Here is a 15,603-nt window from a genome sequence, read left to right as displayed (position 1 = left end):
CATTCTCCCCCCCAAAATAAAATACAGTTTAAGAGAAAAGAAGAAGAAAGGAAAACTCCGTCCTGTCACGGAGGTTGCAGCGTTACACAGTGAGTCCCACACCGAACACTTTTATCCACACATTTTTACTTTCAAGTGTCCATTGCAGAGTCATTGTTCTTGTTTGAGGCCTCTGGTTTCTGCTACTCTATTGATGCTGGGCCCTCACTGGGACTCCTCTTGGAAATCCTGTTGTTGTCCTGTGTTGTGGAGATCCCGCAGCTTTGTGTCTGCAGAACCAGTCTCTTCCTGTGCTCCAGCAGATCACAGTTGAGGCAGATGTTGGGGTGGGCCAACTCATAACCCTGGCTCTGGACTTGGGTAGTTATAGGGTTGGTCAGCCCACCAGTTTTTCCTTGTCTTCACCCCCAGGACCAGCTTTCCCAAGTGTTGCAGCTGGTGTAGGGGAGGGTCAGCTCCCATGACAGCTGGAGGTGGTAGCGTCAAAGGCGAGGGCATCTTTCCTTCACCTGCAGTACTACACTGTAGACAAGGGAGGCGGTCCCAGCTACAGCGGGCCCAGTGTCTGTTAGAGGATTATATCCTGATCCTCACTGAGGGCGTATGTGTAGAAACAGTCTGGTTGAATGCACTCAGATGAACCATTTAAGGCAGCTGTGCATGGACACCACCCATTTCTTCAGGTATCCTCACAGCTTCTTTCAAACCAGAGGACTTTGCCAGCCTGAGCTCCCGTCTTCCTGTCACTCTACCTGCCTAGCCCCATTCCCATGTTGTAGTTCCCAGCTTTACCTCACGACCCAGGTCGTATATATTCTCCGTGCCTCTTGTGTGGCCCTCACCTCTCCTCACACACTCCTGCCACAGTCACCAGTGACCTTCGTCTAGATTGTAAAAACTTAAAAAAAAATCTCCAGGTGCCTGTCTACCGTCACTTTCACCTTATACTGGCCACTTCTCCCACGTTCCCACGACTTTTTGGAGCTTCAGTCAGTGAGGGAAACTTTCAAGATAGATGTATCATTGGGTCATTTCCAACATACACTCTATGAGGGTGTGGTGGTTTGAGAATGACCCCCACAGCGAGCCCCAGTAAAATGCTTTCTTCTTTGAGATTCACCTGGCTATGGTGTCACTTGCATGGAGGCCCAGGGAGGCCATTGTGTAAGGGAGGCTGTGTCAGGGAAGCCTGGGTTGCCTTGGAGACCTCCAATATGTTGGAGATGTCAGAGCCAGGGATACTTGCCAAGCAGAGCTGTTTCTTCATGTACCAGCTGGCCCAGTCTACTGTGTATCACTATGTTGAATTGTTTCCAGCCAGGGCAGTTTCAAATTCACGACCCAGTACACAGTAAAAAGAGGAAGGTCAATAAATATTGCACATGGTACTTTCCAACTCTACCTTGGGAGAGGAAATGATAGGCTAAATGTTAGGTGAAGATTTTCATTTTTAAGAATTCTGGTTGGCTCTTCTCTATGAGAGAAACCCCGTGATAAGAAAACAGGTGTTCCTTTTCTGTAGGGGACAGAAAAGCGCATTCTGGAAACAGGTGTACAGCGGTGAGCAAGGAGCAAGGGAAGTGACAGCGGCCAGAAAGGCCGTAAAGAAGCTGAGGGAAGACTTCGGGAGTCAGAGAGTACAGGCTGGTCAGCACTTGAGGGGTGGAGGAGGATTTGAAGATTTGGTGATGTCCAGGTCTCTTCCTTAAACCTTTTCCAGGAAGCGACACCGAGGTTGGGTTCTGGCCTCTGCACACGCGCATCTGCACACACACACACAGAGAATAGTCAGGATCAAATGAGCTAGTTAGGTTTTAAACCTGCTGCACTAGAGCGACTGTTCAGCTTCCTTCTCCCACCCCGAGGTCCTCTGTCTTACTCTGTTCTATTGCTGTGAAGAGACACATGACCACGGGAACTCTTATACAAGAGAACTTTTAACTGAGGGCTTGCTTACCATTTCGGAAGCTTCATGGCAGGAAGCATTGTGGCACACAGGCAGACACGGCACTGGGAAAGAATCTGAGAGTTCTACATCCGGGTCAGTTCACCTCTGAATCTAACCAATTCTGGGGTCCCTCATAACAATCTATTCCTACTAACATCTCCCTCAGCTCCTGAATCTCTTCCACTGTCTTGGATTCTAAGCGTCCAAACTTCTCTTATTGAAAACCCATCACAGGCCTTTCTTACCTGTCCTCCCCTCAAGCTCTCTATATTTATTCATTTCCAAACACTCCAACATTCTCCAAATACTTTACATTCCTGTCCAAAAAACACTAAAACACCTCCTTCCCATCACTCTCATAAACAAGAGGGTTTTTAACTTTTACCTACACTTTTTATACGGACAGAAGCTCCTTCCTGTCAGACAGCCACATCAGACTGACCCCTCCGTTATCACTATTCTTCCTCACCCTCCAGTTCCTGTCCCCTCATCATCACCCATTCCCCATAAATCTCATCTCTTTTTTCTCTGCCCAAATGATTGCCAAACATCTACGATAATTGACTCCCCTAGATTCATTAACTCTCCAGATGTCCTCAAACTTCACTCTATGAACTCCTATGGTTATTAATAAAGAAACCAGAATTATCCAATGGAAAAGGAGAAAACATCTTCATCAAATGGTATTTGTTTAACTGGATGTCATGTAGAAGAATGCAAGTTGATCCATATCTATCACCCTACACAAAACTCACATTCAAGCTCAGCTACACTGAACTTGATAGAAGAGAAAGTGGTAAACACTCTTGGATGCATTGGCACAGGAGACAACTTCCTGAACAGAACACCAATAGCACAGGCACTAAGATCAATAATTAATAATTAGGTCCTCATGAAATTGAAGTTTCTGTAGGGCAGAGGACACCAACAACAGGACAAAATGACAGCCTACAGAATGGGAGAAGATCTTCACCAGCTCCACATCTGACAGAGGGCTGATCTTCAAAATATATGAAGAATTCAATAAACTAGACATCAACAAACCAAATAATTCAATTAAAAAATGGGGTACAGATCTAAACAGACTTTTCAACACAAGATGTTAAATGACCGAGAAACACTTAAGGAAATATTCAGCATCCTTAGCCATGGGGAAATACAAATCAAAACGACTCTGAGATTCCATCTTACACTTGTCAGAATGGCTAAGATCAAAAACACAAGTGACAGCTCATGCTGGAGAGGACATGGAGTAAGAAGAACACTCCTCCACTGCTGGTGGGAGGGGAAACTTGTCCAGTCACTATGGAAGTCAGTGTGGCGGTTTCTCAGAAAACTAGGGTGCTTTTCCTTTCATCCGTCACACAGCACACTGCTATTCTTTTTTTTTTTTCAGATGAAGATAGTTTTAACTACTCTGCATCCAAGTTAATCGACTGAGAATATTTTCAAAACTCTTTCTTTTCTCCAGTCTAATTCTAAATACCTCAGAGAACACAGTTTTACCTGTTTCAGACCACTCTGAAATGACAAACTCTGTGAAATGTTTTTAGATTGAATTAACAGACTTGCCGTTACATTCTATTTTGCAAATTGCCAAAATCAGGGACTGAACATGTTTTAGTTTTTCAAAATATCAATTATAGGTATAAAAGTTCAACAGACGCCCAGGGTTAATTTTCTAGTTATTTTTCATCTAAAGCTCACTGAAAGAGTTGAATTAAGCTTCTAGGATATTAGGTGTCTATTTTTGCAGTTTAAGCAACAATTGCTTTAATTCAGTGCCTTTGATGGAAGTCGACTGGTATGTTAATTCTGTATAAAAAAATCAACAAAGCAGTTACGTTAAAAAATTTTGCTTTTCATCATTTTGAGTGAGGTAACCCAAACCCAGAAATACAATTATCATATGTCCTCACACATAAGTGGCTTTTAATCATAAAGCAAAGAAAACCCAGCCTACAAACCACAATTCCAGAGAACCTAGACAACAATGAGGACCCTAAGAGAGACATACATGGATCTAATCTACATGGGAAGTAGAAAAAGACAAGATCTCCTGAGTAAATTGGGAGCATGGGGACCATGGGAGAGGGCTGAAGGGGAAGGGAGAGGCAGAGAGGGGAGCAGAGAAAAATGTAGAGCTCAATGAAAATCAATAAAAATTTTGTTCTTATTCTAAGTTCTATTTTCTTCTTTAAAAATTGCTTTCTTGTGGGGTGGATAGATGACTGAGTCATTAAGAGCACCGCCTGCTCTTCCAGAGGCCCTGGGTTCAATTCCCAGCACTCATATGGCAGCTCACAAGTGTCTGTAACTCTGGGTCCATGGGTCAGGACACTCATGCAAAACACCAATGCTTGTAAAATAAAAATAAATTTTAAAATTGCTTTCTTTCATTCATTTAAAATTCTCAGGTCCGAGGCTAGCCTGATCTACAAGAGCTAGTGCCAGGATAGACTTTAAAGCTACACAGAGAAACCCTGTCTCAAAAAACCAAAAAATAAAATAAAATTTTCAGGTCTTGGTTTAGTCTCATTTTAAATTTCCATATATTACTCATTGCTTTTTTTTTTTTTTGGACCTTCTTTCTTTTGAGCAAGTTTTCATCTAGTTAATTTTATCTTAGTTCCAGTTTAGAGTTGCAGAGAGAGGGCTTAATGGATAAGGGGGCTTGCTAGGCAAGTTTGAGGACCTGAATCTGAATCCCAACACCCGTGTGAAATCCTTGTCCTGCACCTGTAATCCCAGCACTGTGTAGACGTGGAGGCGACAGGGACACAGGGCTTTACTGGCTGTCATCTCTAGGTTCAGTGAGAGGCCCTGCCTCAAGGCAGTATGGTGAGGGTGATAGAAAGAGACACCTGATGCTCTTCTCTGGTTCCTGTGGGCACACCCACCCACATACACGTGTATGTACATGTACATGCGCACATGTGCAAGCAAACACACCCATATATAAAACACTAGTTCGGTGTCTCACAGTATTGTGTTCCAAGCTGACAAGTGAGGTAACAGGAAGAAGATGGAGCGGCTGAGCTCTTTTCTGAGGTATGCAGTGTTTGTGGTGAAATCTGGTCCTACACATCATTTTCTTTCATTACAGCTTCCTGCCTGTAAGGGGACTTCCTACAACCTCCACATTAGACCATGTGCAAAGCCCACTAGAGGTGCTGGGGACACGGTACTCCTGGGCTCAAGATCAGAGAATTGGTGGTAGTCCTTTTTTACTCTTTGGTGGTAGCCGTGGGTGAAATCTAAATGGTGTTCATTCTCCCTCAGGGCCTCAGTGAGGTTGAGCGTCAGTTTCCAAAGCAGTAATCTTCCATTGCCTAGGTCTCCACCCCCCAAATGGGCACCCCCCAGGTGAGTATTTCCTCTGGCTGTCTCCTATATAAACAGCTGTTGCGTAGATTTTTATTTCAAGGTCAGCTTCTGATGAAGTGAGCCTAAGACTGGTGCTGTTATTCTTTCCAAGGGTTCATGTCCATTTCATTCACCAGCATTGTCCCCGCCACCAATTCTAAGGCTTCACTGCCCAGTCTTAGTGCTATGTGGAAGGGTGCTGATATGGTCAAGCAGAGGCAAATGAAACATTACATTTATTGCAAATTAAGATGATAGTGGAGAAAATGGCTTCCAGCTGTGAGCAAATGAAGCCCCTTATGTTGGACCCCCCACAATCACAGACAATGTTAATTAAAGCCCCCACTCTACCATTTGAATGCAGGCACAGAACAAGGGGTGTTCTCTCTGTAGAAAGGCAGGCCACAGGAGAAGGAAGAAAGGGCTAAGGTACAGGTACCTGGCTTCTGGTATCCAAGTTCACAGTTAGAAAATATATGTCTCTCTTGTAGGAGAGAGAAAAAGGCAGACAAAGCAACCATGGTAAGTAATGGGTTTTTCTTTCTCACTAAAAGGAGTCTGTCTTCTTTCCAACACTCTTCATCTCTGATATCTGTGCATTAGGCTTAACCATTAATTCCAGTGCTGCACATGGGTGAGGTCATCCTTCCAAGCAAGAGGTCATCTCCCAGGACAGTGCCGTTTGCTAATCGTGCATGCTTCCCACACTCCTACATGAATAGTTTCTCCTCTCTGTATATTCTAATCTTGGTCAGATTTCATCACTGCCCTTCCTGGTTTCTTTTTGTTATTTCTTACCTTTCTTGTCTTCATTTTGAGTCTTAATTCCAGAACTTTCTCAGGTATGTTTCCGACAGGCACAGCAGCACTAGGTCTTGACAGCTGCCAACTCTGCTGGGAACAGAATTCGGGTCCTTCTCTAGAGCAGCAAGTGTTCTTTACAACTGAACCATCTCCCCAGTGTCTCTGGCTTTTGACAGAGTCTTGTTATGTGGTCAGGCTATCCATAAATTTGTGATCCTCCTGCCTCAACCTCCCAAGTGCTAGGAGTGTAGATGTGCCTCCACACCCCGCTGTCTGTCCACTTCTACAAAGTTCTCCAATTACCAAAGAGTCTTAGCCTGCATTCTTAGTACCTCAGAGTCACTGTGATTTGCTGGGATTTTGCATCTGTGATTAGATTTGATTGGGTCTAAGTTACTCCTTTGACCCTTAGACTTGTCCACCCCTGAAGTACCGTCTTCTGGCTTCAACCCAAGCCCTCCTTCCCCTTCATGCCGCCTTTTTTGCAGCTTCATTTCCCCGTTGACACCCGATTTCCAAGGCATCACCTTTCTCACTCCCAAAGCTCTCCCCTTCTTAGGCTCTCTGTCCTTGGCTCAGCTCTTAACTTGTATCCATTTGCTCCTGTTCTAGAGCCTTCTAGGGAACACTCCAGACATGTTAATTTCCCAGCCAATCTGTTTGCTGGAGACCGTGTTCTGGGATCAGGAGAACATTTGTTTTTTTAACCTTTGTTTCAGAACAGTTTAACTTGTCTTACTTAGGCTTTTCTTAATAAGGGCACCCACGTCTTCGTTTGCTGGTTTCTCATGAAAAGCCCGCATGGATATCTCTCTGCAGAGCTTGATGTGTGGGCATCTAAAGATGGAGTCGGAGCAGATGTGATCACATATCTAGACAACAGGCTGGCGCAAGGCTGGCATTAACCATGGAAGTCTTGAATCCAGGACCCAGTGTTGTATCACATACTTGGTATGAATGGGTCTCACTTATAAAGAAAGAACAGAATTAGGAAACTACTGCATTACCTCTAAAGGACATATTTAGGCTAAAATTACTAAGGACACTCCAAAGGATAGCTGGAACATAGAAGGGGAACTGGATGATGTATCAGGCAGTGAGAGCTGGAGGCATAGAACAGTTTTCCTTTTTCTTCTTTTCTTTCTTTCCTTCCTTCCTTCCTTTCTTTTTCTTTCTTTTTTTTTTGTGAGGGAGGAATGGAATGCGGTCTCACCGTGTGCCCAGGTTGGCCTCGGTCTCCTGGAGCAGTTACTCTATCAGCACTCACCATGTTGTCCCTGAACAATTTTGACTTCTTTACTAATGGCACACACTATAGTGTGCCTGATGGAACACAGTAGGAGGCACTCAGTACTTCCTTGCAAACTCTTTTTGGATCCAAATTTAATGATGTCTTTAGATCTAAAAATAACAGGACAAATGAGTGATAGAACATGCCAAATCCTACAGATTAAAGTGTCTCCATTCAGAAATGGAGACCAAGGATCCAGTTCAGCAGACAATGGCATTTAAAGGGAGGTAATGTGGGCTGGAGAGAGTGCTCTGACGGCGAAGTGCTTGCTGTGTGTGCATGAGGGCACGCTGTCCCATGTTTGTAAGCCCATCATCCATGGGGAGGTGGCTACAGGGGGACCCGAGTACATCTTAGTGGAGGTCATATTACCTGTCTCCCAGCCGGGACTATTATGAGAAGACATCTTTGAGTCTACCTTGGAAAACTAGAAATGAAAAGTTCTTTTTAACTTTACCAGGTGTTGTAATACCACTGCAATTACGTTCCTGGACAATGGTACCTATCATTGTTACTATTGATCTTAGAACATGTAGTAGGGAACACACATACACAAGTACATATATGTTTTGGGGAAGAGTGAGCTTTATTACACTGTATCCATTTCTATGGGGTTGTAACCCAGGAAAAATTAACACAGTAATCCAGTCGGTTTGGATTATTTTTCAGTGGTCTAATTTGTACACTGTTTAGATCTCTGACCATCTTCCTTTGCTTCTGTGGGTCTTCTTTGAATCGTTACATCCATCAGTTACCAATTTAGTACAGAAATCACACTGAAATGTGTGACTTGTGAGGTGAGAGGCCCGTGGGAAGACTAAAACAGCTGGTTAGAATTAGGCTACCATTTGAATGTCTGTGACTTTCATGTTTTCCGTACTGTACATAACCACGAATTTAAAAACAAAGTCATTTAAGATAACCATAACACAATTTCCCAGTCGAAATTAAAAAAAGCCACATTTTATTTTTGCTTTTTACTTCTTGAGGAAAGCTTCATTAAGACAAACATGATTTCACCAGCGAGCGGTGCTTTGCTGGTAATCAGATCTGAGCTCTTCTTTCCCATCTGCCTCAGGAGAGAAGCACACAGCCCGAGTCTGCAGCAGTTTCTCTAGTTTTCCAGGCATTCCTGGTGGAGCAGTTGGTTCAAAACACTGCTTCGCTTCAAAGCGCGTAGCTTGGATGTGTCTTCACTGATGACAGGGACATCTTCGGTGCGCTCTTGAGTGGTGAGGTCACCTTCACTGTCAGACAGTGTACACAGGAGAGAGTCATTCTCGTAGGTGGGGAAATAATATCTGAAAGCAACCAGAGACACACCGAATAACCAATGAGCAAAGTTCCCAGAAGTTGTCTAGGTGCTGAGTGCACACCGTGACAGCTTTAGCATGTCCCGTGACAGCTTTGGCTCGCCCCCTTACTGACATTGTCACAGCTGCAAACGCGGTGCTGGGAGACAGCCCAGTTGCTTTCCCCTGACCCCTCCTGTCTGACCTGAGCCTGATTCCGGCCTTTCTAGTGGCCACTCAGCTCAGTGTCTATCATGGTAAGAACCATCATCAGTGCAGGCAACCCGCTCCAGTACCAGACCGCTCTGCTACAGCTAAAAACAGCATCTTTATTTCCTTAACGTCCCGGCTCCTTCCCAAACACTAGCTAAGCTAAAAATGGCTATTTTTTTTTTCTAAAAGTAAACTTTTTAAACACCCAACAAAAGTATAGTGATGACTGGTTCCTTCATTGTTAGTCTGTGTAAGAATGAAGAACATGGTGCCAGTTCAACAGACGGCTGACTCTGGCCCTCATAAACTGGAAGTTTTACAAACAAGGAAAACTATGGTGATTTGGCTTGAGTTCTGTGGAGGCCTAGTTTAATATCCTCTGAGGATGGTGAAATGTTTAGGGAGCTAGCATCCCACTCCCTCCACTGATGTTAAGAACGATGGGCAAACAATCATAGAAGGTTAGACTTGGGAAATTTGACAGCACTTATTTCAATAGGTTCATATCACAGTTTTTAAAGTGCCAACCAATATGGAATATGTGCACCAGAAGCTCCATGATGCACATGTCATCGATATAACAATTTTTATCTAAATGGTATAATTAGGTAAGCGCACAGACACAGGCATACAATTATTTATTTATTATTACTTATAATAAATAGCAAAAGGCAAGAAACAACCTAACAAGTTAGTATACACTATTCGATGGGATATCTGGCAGTCATTAAAAAAGATGGACAGATGAGCATCAGATAGGGAAAGGTGCTTGGAATATTTTGTTAATAAAATATAATTTAAAAGTCTGTATCTACTTGGATACTGAACTATAGCTGTACATGACGACCCAACTAAATTCCAAAATAATGATTATGTCTTTCTAAGTTATATAAACTTTACAAACTCACACCTTCTAGGTGGTTTCACATGTGTTTCAGAGTTTAAAGAAGTTAGGCAAAGGGACACAACCGGAAGGACAGGGCACAGGGGTCCACGTCCAGCTCAGCAAGACTTACTCCAGTTGATCCCACGTCTTCCTGTCAGGAAGTAGGGAGGCGTGCTTGGCTTCTTCCATGTGGGTCCTCAACTCTGTCTTGGATCTGAACTTCACATGGCAACCGTAGCATCTGCACTGGTGAACTTGCCTTCGGATGAAGTTGACCAGCTTCACTTGCTGATAGAAATTTAATCCTGGAAATCATTAGACAACCTTCAGCATTATATCTGCACTGTCATTTACTTATTTCCTTTCTATTGCTACAATTCTTATAGGAGATACTACCCTAATTAGCCAATATAGGGCTTACAGGCTGTGCATTAAGCTAACCACGCTCCATATCTTAATACATTTGAACTTCCAAACCATCATCACATAGGCGGAATCATTACATCAGTGTTCCTCATTAGGAACCCGTTCATGATCTTGCAGCTGGGAAGTGGTGGAGGCATGGTCTCACAGCAGACAGGGGTTCCAGCCAACTGTCTTCACTGGCAAACCAACTGCGTGTGCAACATATATGCATGTCTACAAGAGCGGCAAAGCAAAGGCACACGTCCAGGAGTTCAGCAAAGTAGCCAGTGTGCTGGATATATTAGGCCCAGTAGGAAATGCGTAATTTATGTCTCAACATCTGATCCTTCCACGGCAGTCACCCCGAGAGCAGTATAATTGGTCACATCTGTACCGACTAATGGCAGCTATTCTGCTAAGCACTGCAGTGCATATTTTTGTACATATGGTTCTGTATTTCCTGCCTGAGGTCTCGTGTCATATAAACTGTAAGTGCTGGGGTTGGAACACTACTGTAAGCTGACTTTCAGGAGCTGAGCTCTTATCCGGGTGTGGTGGCGCACACCTTTGATTTGTGTTTGAAGCCAGCCCCAATTTACATGGCTGGTTCCAGGCCAGCCAGAGCTGCATAATGAATGAATGAAGTCTTGGCTCAGAAATAAAACAAATAAATTATAATTAAAATCCCAAGCCCCAAACAACCCAGGCTCTTCCTGCTAGCTTCTTCTTGTATTTTATTAAAGCACCCATATATGTGGGAGAGCAGAAGAAAGTATGTAAAATTAAAAACAAATCTTTGGAGATTAGAATTCAAGAGGGTCAAGAATCATTGCTTCAGCGAGTTCTCGTACGAGTGCCTACACAGAGACAGACATTCGACAAGACACGGGCGCCATTTACAGGACAGTTCACAAGAGTGCAGCGTCACGGAAAACTTCTCAACCGAACTTACCGAGCTCTGACTTTATTCTGAGGAGATCAAACCCATGTGTGTCCTAAAAAAGAGGAATATATTTGTAAGCATATGAATTATTTAATCTTTCAGGCTGAAGTTATAAACAGACATCTGATTCACAGGGGCTTGAGTTTGTTATGAGTAGTCTGAGTTCATCATCGTCTGCTTTAGAAATCTTCTGATTCTCACTGCTTCTCTTCGTGGTCAGCAGTTCTTTAAAGTGCAATCCACAGACGTCACACAAATCAGCTAAACATTTTAATTAGTTACAGCTTATTGATGTGGCTTTTATTTTACCAGGTCTGAAACAGGCAGGCTGATGAAAGTGTGTGTTAAGGTGTGCTGGTGTACACAGGGCATCTGGACCATGATTCCAGAACTAGGTGTTAGAGAACCAAAAGCAAGTGATGTTCCATGCATGTCAGCTTCACTTCCATCTTGTCACCAACCTTGCTTCCTTATTACCGCCGCAGCGTAGAGACTGGCTGTGTTATGCTTGTCCCCTTTCTCCAGCTGTCTGTGTAAATGCTCAAGGTTACAAGCACACAGAAAAAAAAATCCAGTTCACCGTGGCAGCATTTGGTGCAGTACCACTGGACGCAGGACGCATGGAATTCACGACATGCTACCACCCAGAGTGACTAACAGGATCAATGACATCTATGGGAATACCAAAGAGGTCACTCCTACATGGTGATCTATCTATAGATCTACATATCTCTTCCCTGGTGGTATTATAGCTATAATAACTCCTAACTTATTATAGACAAACATTCCTCTTCCTAGCTTTGTCCAGGTCCTTGTTTTGTTCAACTAAGCATAGTGTTTCTAAATGAGGAGGCATCATGGAGAGTGAAGAAGAGGTGTCAACCACAGGCAGTGAGCTGAGCAGGCAGCGAGAGAGCGTCAGAACTCCTCAGATATCCTGTTATTATTAGTCCCGAGTTGTGATACTGTCATGCATCATTATATACTTTCTTCACCCCAGCATTCAGCTAAGGGTCACAGTCACATACAGGGAGTATCTTGGGGGTACATTGAGGTAATAAGGTTCAGAATTACTAGTGTCAAGCTTCACCTTAATATAAACATGATACCCAGAGGGCAAACAGACCAGGAATGCGCCTTTGTTTCTTCTTTCTAATTTCTGGTTCCCGAAGTGGCTCTAAACCTAAATATGTCCAGTTCCACTCTTGGCCTTTGTGAGTAGCAAGTCCTCTGTTCTTTCCATCCTACTCAACAGCAAAGAAAGCCAGAAGGAAAGCCCCAGAAGTCACTACTGGGTATTGCAATTGCTGTGCGCAGTTCTCAACCTCGGAGCTAGAATGACCAGGTGAGCACCTCAAAGGTGGGAGCAGAGGCCCGTGAGAGCCCAAGTTAGTAGTCTCTGGTACTGCCCATGCTTGTGCTCCTGGATGGACCTAGCCTGTGCCTGCTGTCTCTCCAGGGCACGCTCAGGAATGGAATATGACTGGAGGATGTGTGCTTTAGTGTCCTGCCTGTCTCCATGGTGACATGAACATGCCTTGACAAAAACAAAACAGTAAACCTTCAGGGAGAAAGGACGAGGCAGAAGCTGACACACAGCGCTGCTCAGGTCTCTTGTCCCGAGTCTGGGACCCAGTCCACGGAGCGCGGAGATGTCCACAGTTAGGGTAGGTGTGCTCCCCACGTGGACCTAAGCAGGAAAGGCGCTCAAGCATGCCCGGAGGCTCCTGCTAGGGGCGCCTAGGTCCTGACAATCAACATAAACCGTCGCACCGAGTAAATGAGGGTCCAGAGACCACCAGCTTCACAGTGTCAGAATGAAACAAAATCAAGGAGACGAGAGCATCTCACCTTCATGTGCACGTACAATTGATCTATCGTTTCTTCTTGCTTTTCACAAAAGAGACAGACAGCGCAGACAGGGTATTCTTGCCAGTCAGACCAGTCACTGGGTTAAAAACAGAGGACAGAAAACATGGTGATCTTTTCCACAGAAGGCTGCACCACACAGCAGTTGTGCTGGTGTCCCTGAGTCTGACACTTTGGTAAAGACTGTCACACACGGTCATGACCTTCAGAGGCAGCGGCTAAAATTCCAAGCACATCAAAAGGTGACTTAGAAAGAGTAGGCACGGGTAGGCGCCGCCCCACTTTCTCCATCTGCACTCTCTGAACCGTGATTGTAGAATGGAATTGGTGTGGGTGAAGGCTACACATGTATTTCAGGGAATCACAGATTATTTCAAATGGGGCAAATGCTACATTGTATGTCATAGAATGATGACCCAAAGGGCATATGGGCTGGAGAGATGGCTCAGAGACTGAGGGCTTGATTAACAATCACGGGGACTAGAGTTTGGGTCCCAGGACCCATGAAACAGACAGGGTTCTCACATACACCTGTAACCCCACCTTTGTGGAAGGTATAGACAGGAGGGGCACCCGAGCTTGCTGGATTTCAGTCTAGTCTAGAAAACACAAGGCCCGGTTCAGGGAGAGATCTCCCTGAGTAATAGAGGAGGCCACCCAGTGCCCTATCCGACCTCCAAGGCCTCTCACAGGTGTAACCAGCTGCAAACACGTGCCCCCACACAGATAAGCCGATCGCCAACAAGATCTCCGACCAGAAAAACTGCCAGATTGTGAAGATAAGGAAATACACATTTAAATCGGAACATTTTCTCATGGAACATTAGAAATCTAGCACTGCTATTATTTTGAAAACTCAATTTTGGACTGAAAACCAGTAAATATTGGGCTGAGGGGTTGAGAACAAGCCCTGCCTTTACAGACAACTTGAGTCTGGTTCCCAGCACCCAGACAACTTGAGTCTGGTTCCCAGCACCCATGGTGGGCAGTGCACAATCCCTTTGGTCAAGCTGTTTGGGAGTTGTGGGATCATTTAGATTTGGGGCCTAGCTAGTCAACTTAGGGGCATGGAGGCAGGGAGAGAATGTGGCCCAAGGCCTCTGCTTCTCATCTGAAGATGTGACTAGTTAGGTTTCAGGCCCCCATTAGCAGTGACGGAGCCCCAGCCTCCATGATGGCCGCAATGAAACCATTAGTCAAACCAACCCTTCTCTTCTTCTTCTCACTAGGTACTAACACTGTAGTGATGGGGGAAGCGAGGAGGGTGGTGCATGCTGCAGCTCTGACTTCTGCACCCTGCAATGTACTTGAATGTACTCAAATCCCTGCAACCAAAGTGTAGTTATATGGCCACATCCAGCTGCAGGATGGGCTGGGGGAGCCTTTTGTTCACGTGGCACACAGCACCCAGATGGTGCTCAGGTTCATATTGCTAAGACGGGAGTTGCGAATGGGCGGTGCAGAGAGACAACTGGAAATCTCTGTCACAGAACGTATGGAGTGTGAAGTCTCATTCGGTGCCATCGCTGTCTCACTGTGACCCGAGACAAGCTGTCTAACCTGTCCGCAGCACGGCCTCACTACCGCACAGTACCACTGCAGAGGGGCGGCTGGAGGGATCAGGTAGTAAACTGGCAAACACTGTTTTAGTACATATATCACTCAAAGTACGAATTTATTTTCCTTATCCAAATTCCCTTCGATGATATTTTTATGTATAGTAGCAAAGAATATGAAGAAATCAGAAAGCCTTAATAGGATTTCTGGCTTCGCTGTTACCGTATCTTCAGCAGGTTTCTGTCTAAGGTGCTGACAATATGCATGTGTTCTTACCTAATTACTGTGTTTGTATGTCCTGCTCTCTGTATGAAAAAGCAGAAAGTAAAAAATAAACATAAACCCAAGCCAAAGTCTCTCAAAAATATCTTTAGTGATTTTTATGTGAAATTTATGTTAATTTAAAAATCTTGCCATGCATGGCTCACGAGACTGTCTTTTTATTCTCTCTCTCAAATGATAATTATAGACCGAATTACAGAACCGTCTGCATGTTCTTCAACATGTAACAGCCAGCAGCAGCGGCAGCCTTACTCTTCCGGGAGGTCCAGCGGCTCGCCGTCATCTTCCAGCTGCACCTCTTCCCAGGATTTCCCGAGTTCCTTTGCGGGAAGAACAGAGGGTTGCGATTGAGTAAGGAGAAGAGGTGAAAACTGAAAACAGTGAGAAGCTAGACACAGAACTTAAGAAGCAGCATCGCTGAGACAAACTCACTCAGACGGTTTCGAAGCAGCACAGTGAGGTCTGTTTGAAAAGTTCATTGCCACGATGGAGATGAAGAAATCCTAAAATAAGTGTTAAAACTACAACAGTAAAAATATTTGTTTGTTTTTGGAGAAAGAGCAATAGCTTTTTAATCATGCTTTTCTCCCCTCACTCTCTTAAATTTAAACCACTGGTTCTCAACCCTGGATCTACATTAGAGTCACTTGAGGATCTGTATTGTTGTTGTTGTTGAACAGAAAACCACCGAGAGCACCGGGGAAAGACACTAAATCACCTCCTGGCAGTGTCCTAGCCTTTGACACT

At 44.4% G+C, this 15,603-nt stretch overlaps 1 protein-coding gene across 4 annotated transcripts in view; it reads right to left on the bottom strand.

Annotated features, from left to right (window-relative positions):
• Nucleotides 1-7,972: 7,972 nt before the first annotated feature.
• Nucleotides 7,973-15,603, bottom strand: part of Znf277 (zinc finger protein 277) — a 96,258-nt gene continuing 88,627 nt past the window's right edge. For all 4 annotated transcript variants that reach the window (XM_048415603.3, XM_048415604.3, XM_048415605.3 and 1 more), the window contains 5 exons: nucleotides 15,109-15,176; nucleotides 13,000-13,096; nucleotides 11,158-11,200; nucleotides 9,931-10,105; nucleotides 7,973-8,710 (listed from right to left, as the gene is read on the bottom strand). In XM_048415603.3, coding sequence (XP_048271560.2) covers nucleotides 8,524-8,710; nucleotides 9,931-10,105; nucleotides 11,158-11,200; nucleotides 13,000-13,096; nucleotides 15,109-15,176 — 570 coding nt within the window. In that variant the 3' untranslated portion in view covers nucleotides 7,973-8,523. The remainder of the gene's footprint in view (nucleotides 8,711-9,930; nucleotides 10,106-11,157; nucleotides 11,201-12,999; nucleotides 13,097-15,108; nucleotides 15,177-15,603) is intronic.

Source organism: Myodes glareolus, chromosome 11 (assembly GCF_982192425.1).
Source record: "Myodes glareolus chromosome 11, mMyoGla1.1, whole genome shotgun sequence".
Classification (NCBI taxonomy): Eukaryota; Metazoa; Chordata; class Mammalia; order Rodentia; family Cricetidae; genus Myodes; species Myodes glareolus.
This window is presented reverse-complemented; position numbering and strand designations above follow the sequence as displayed.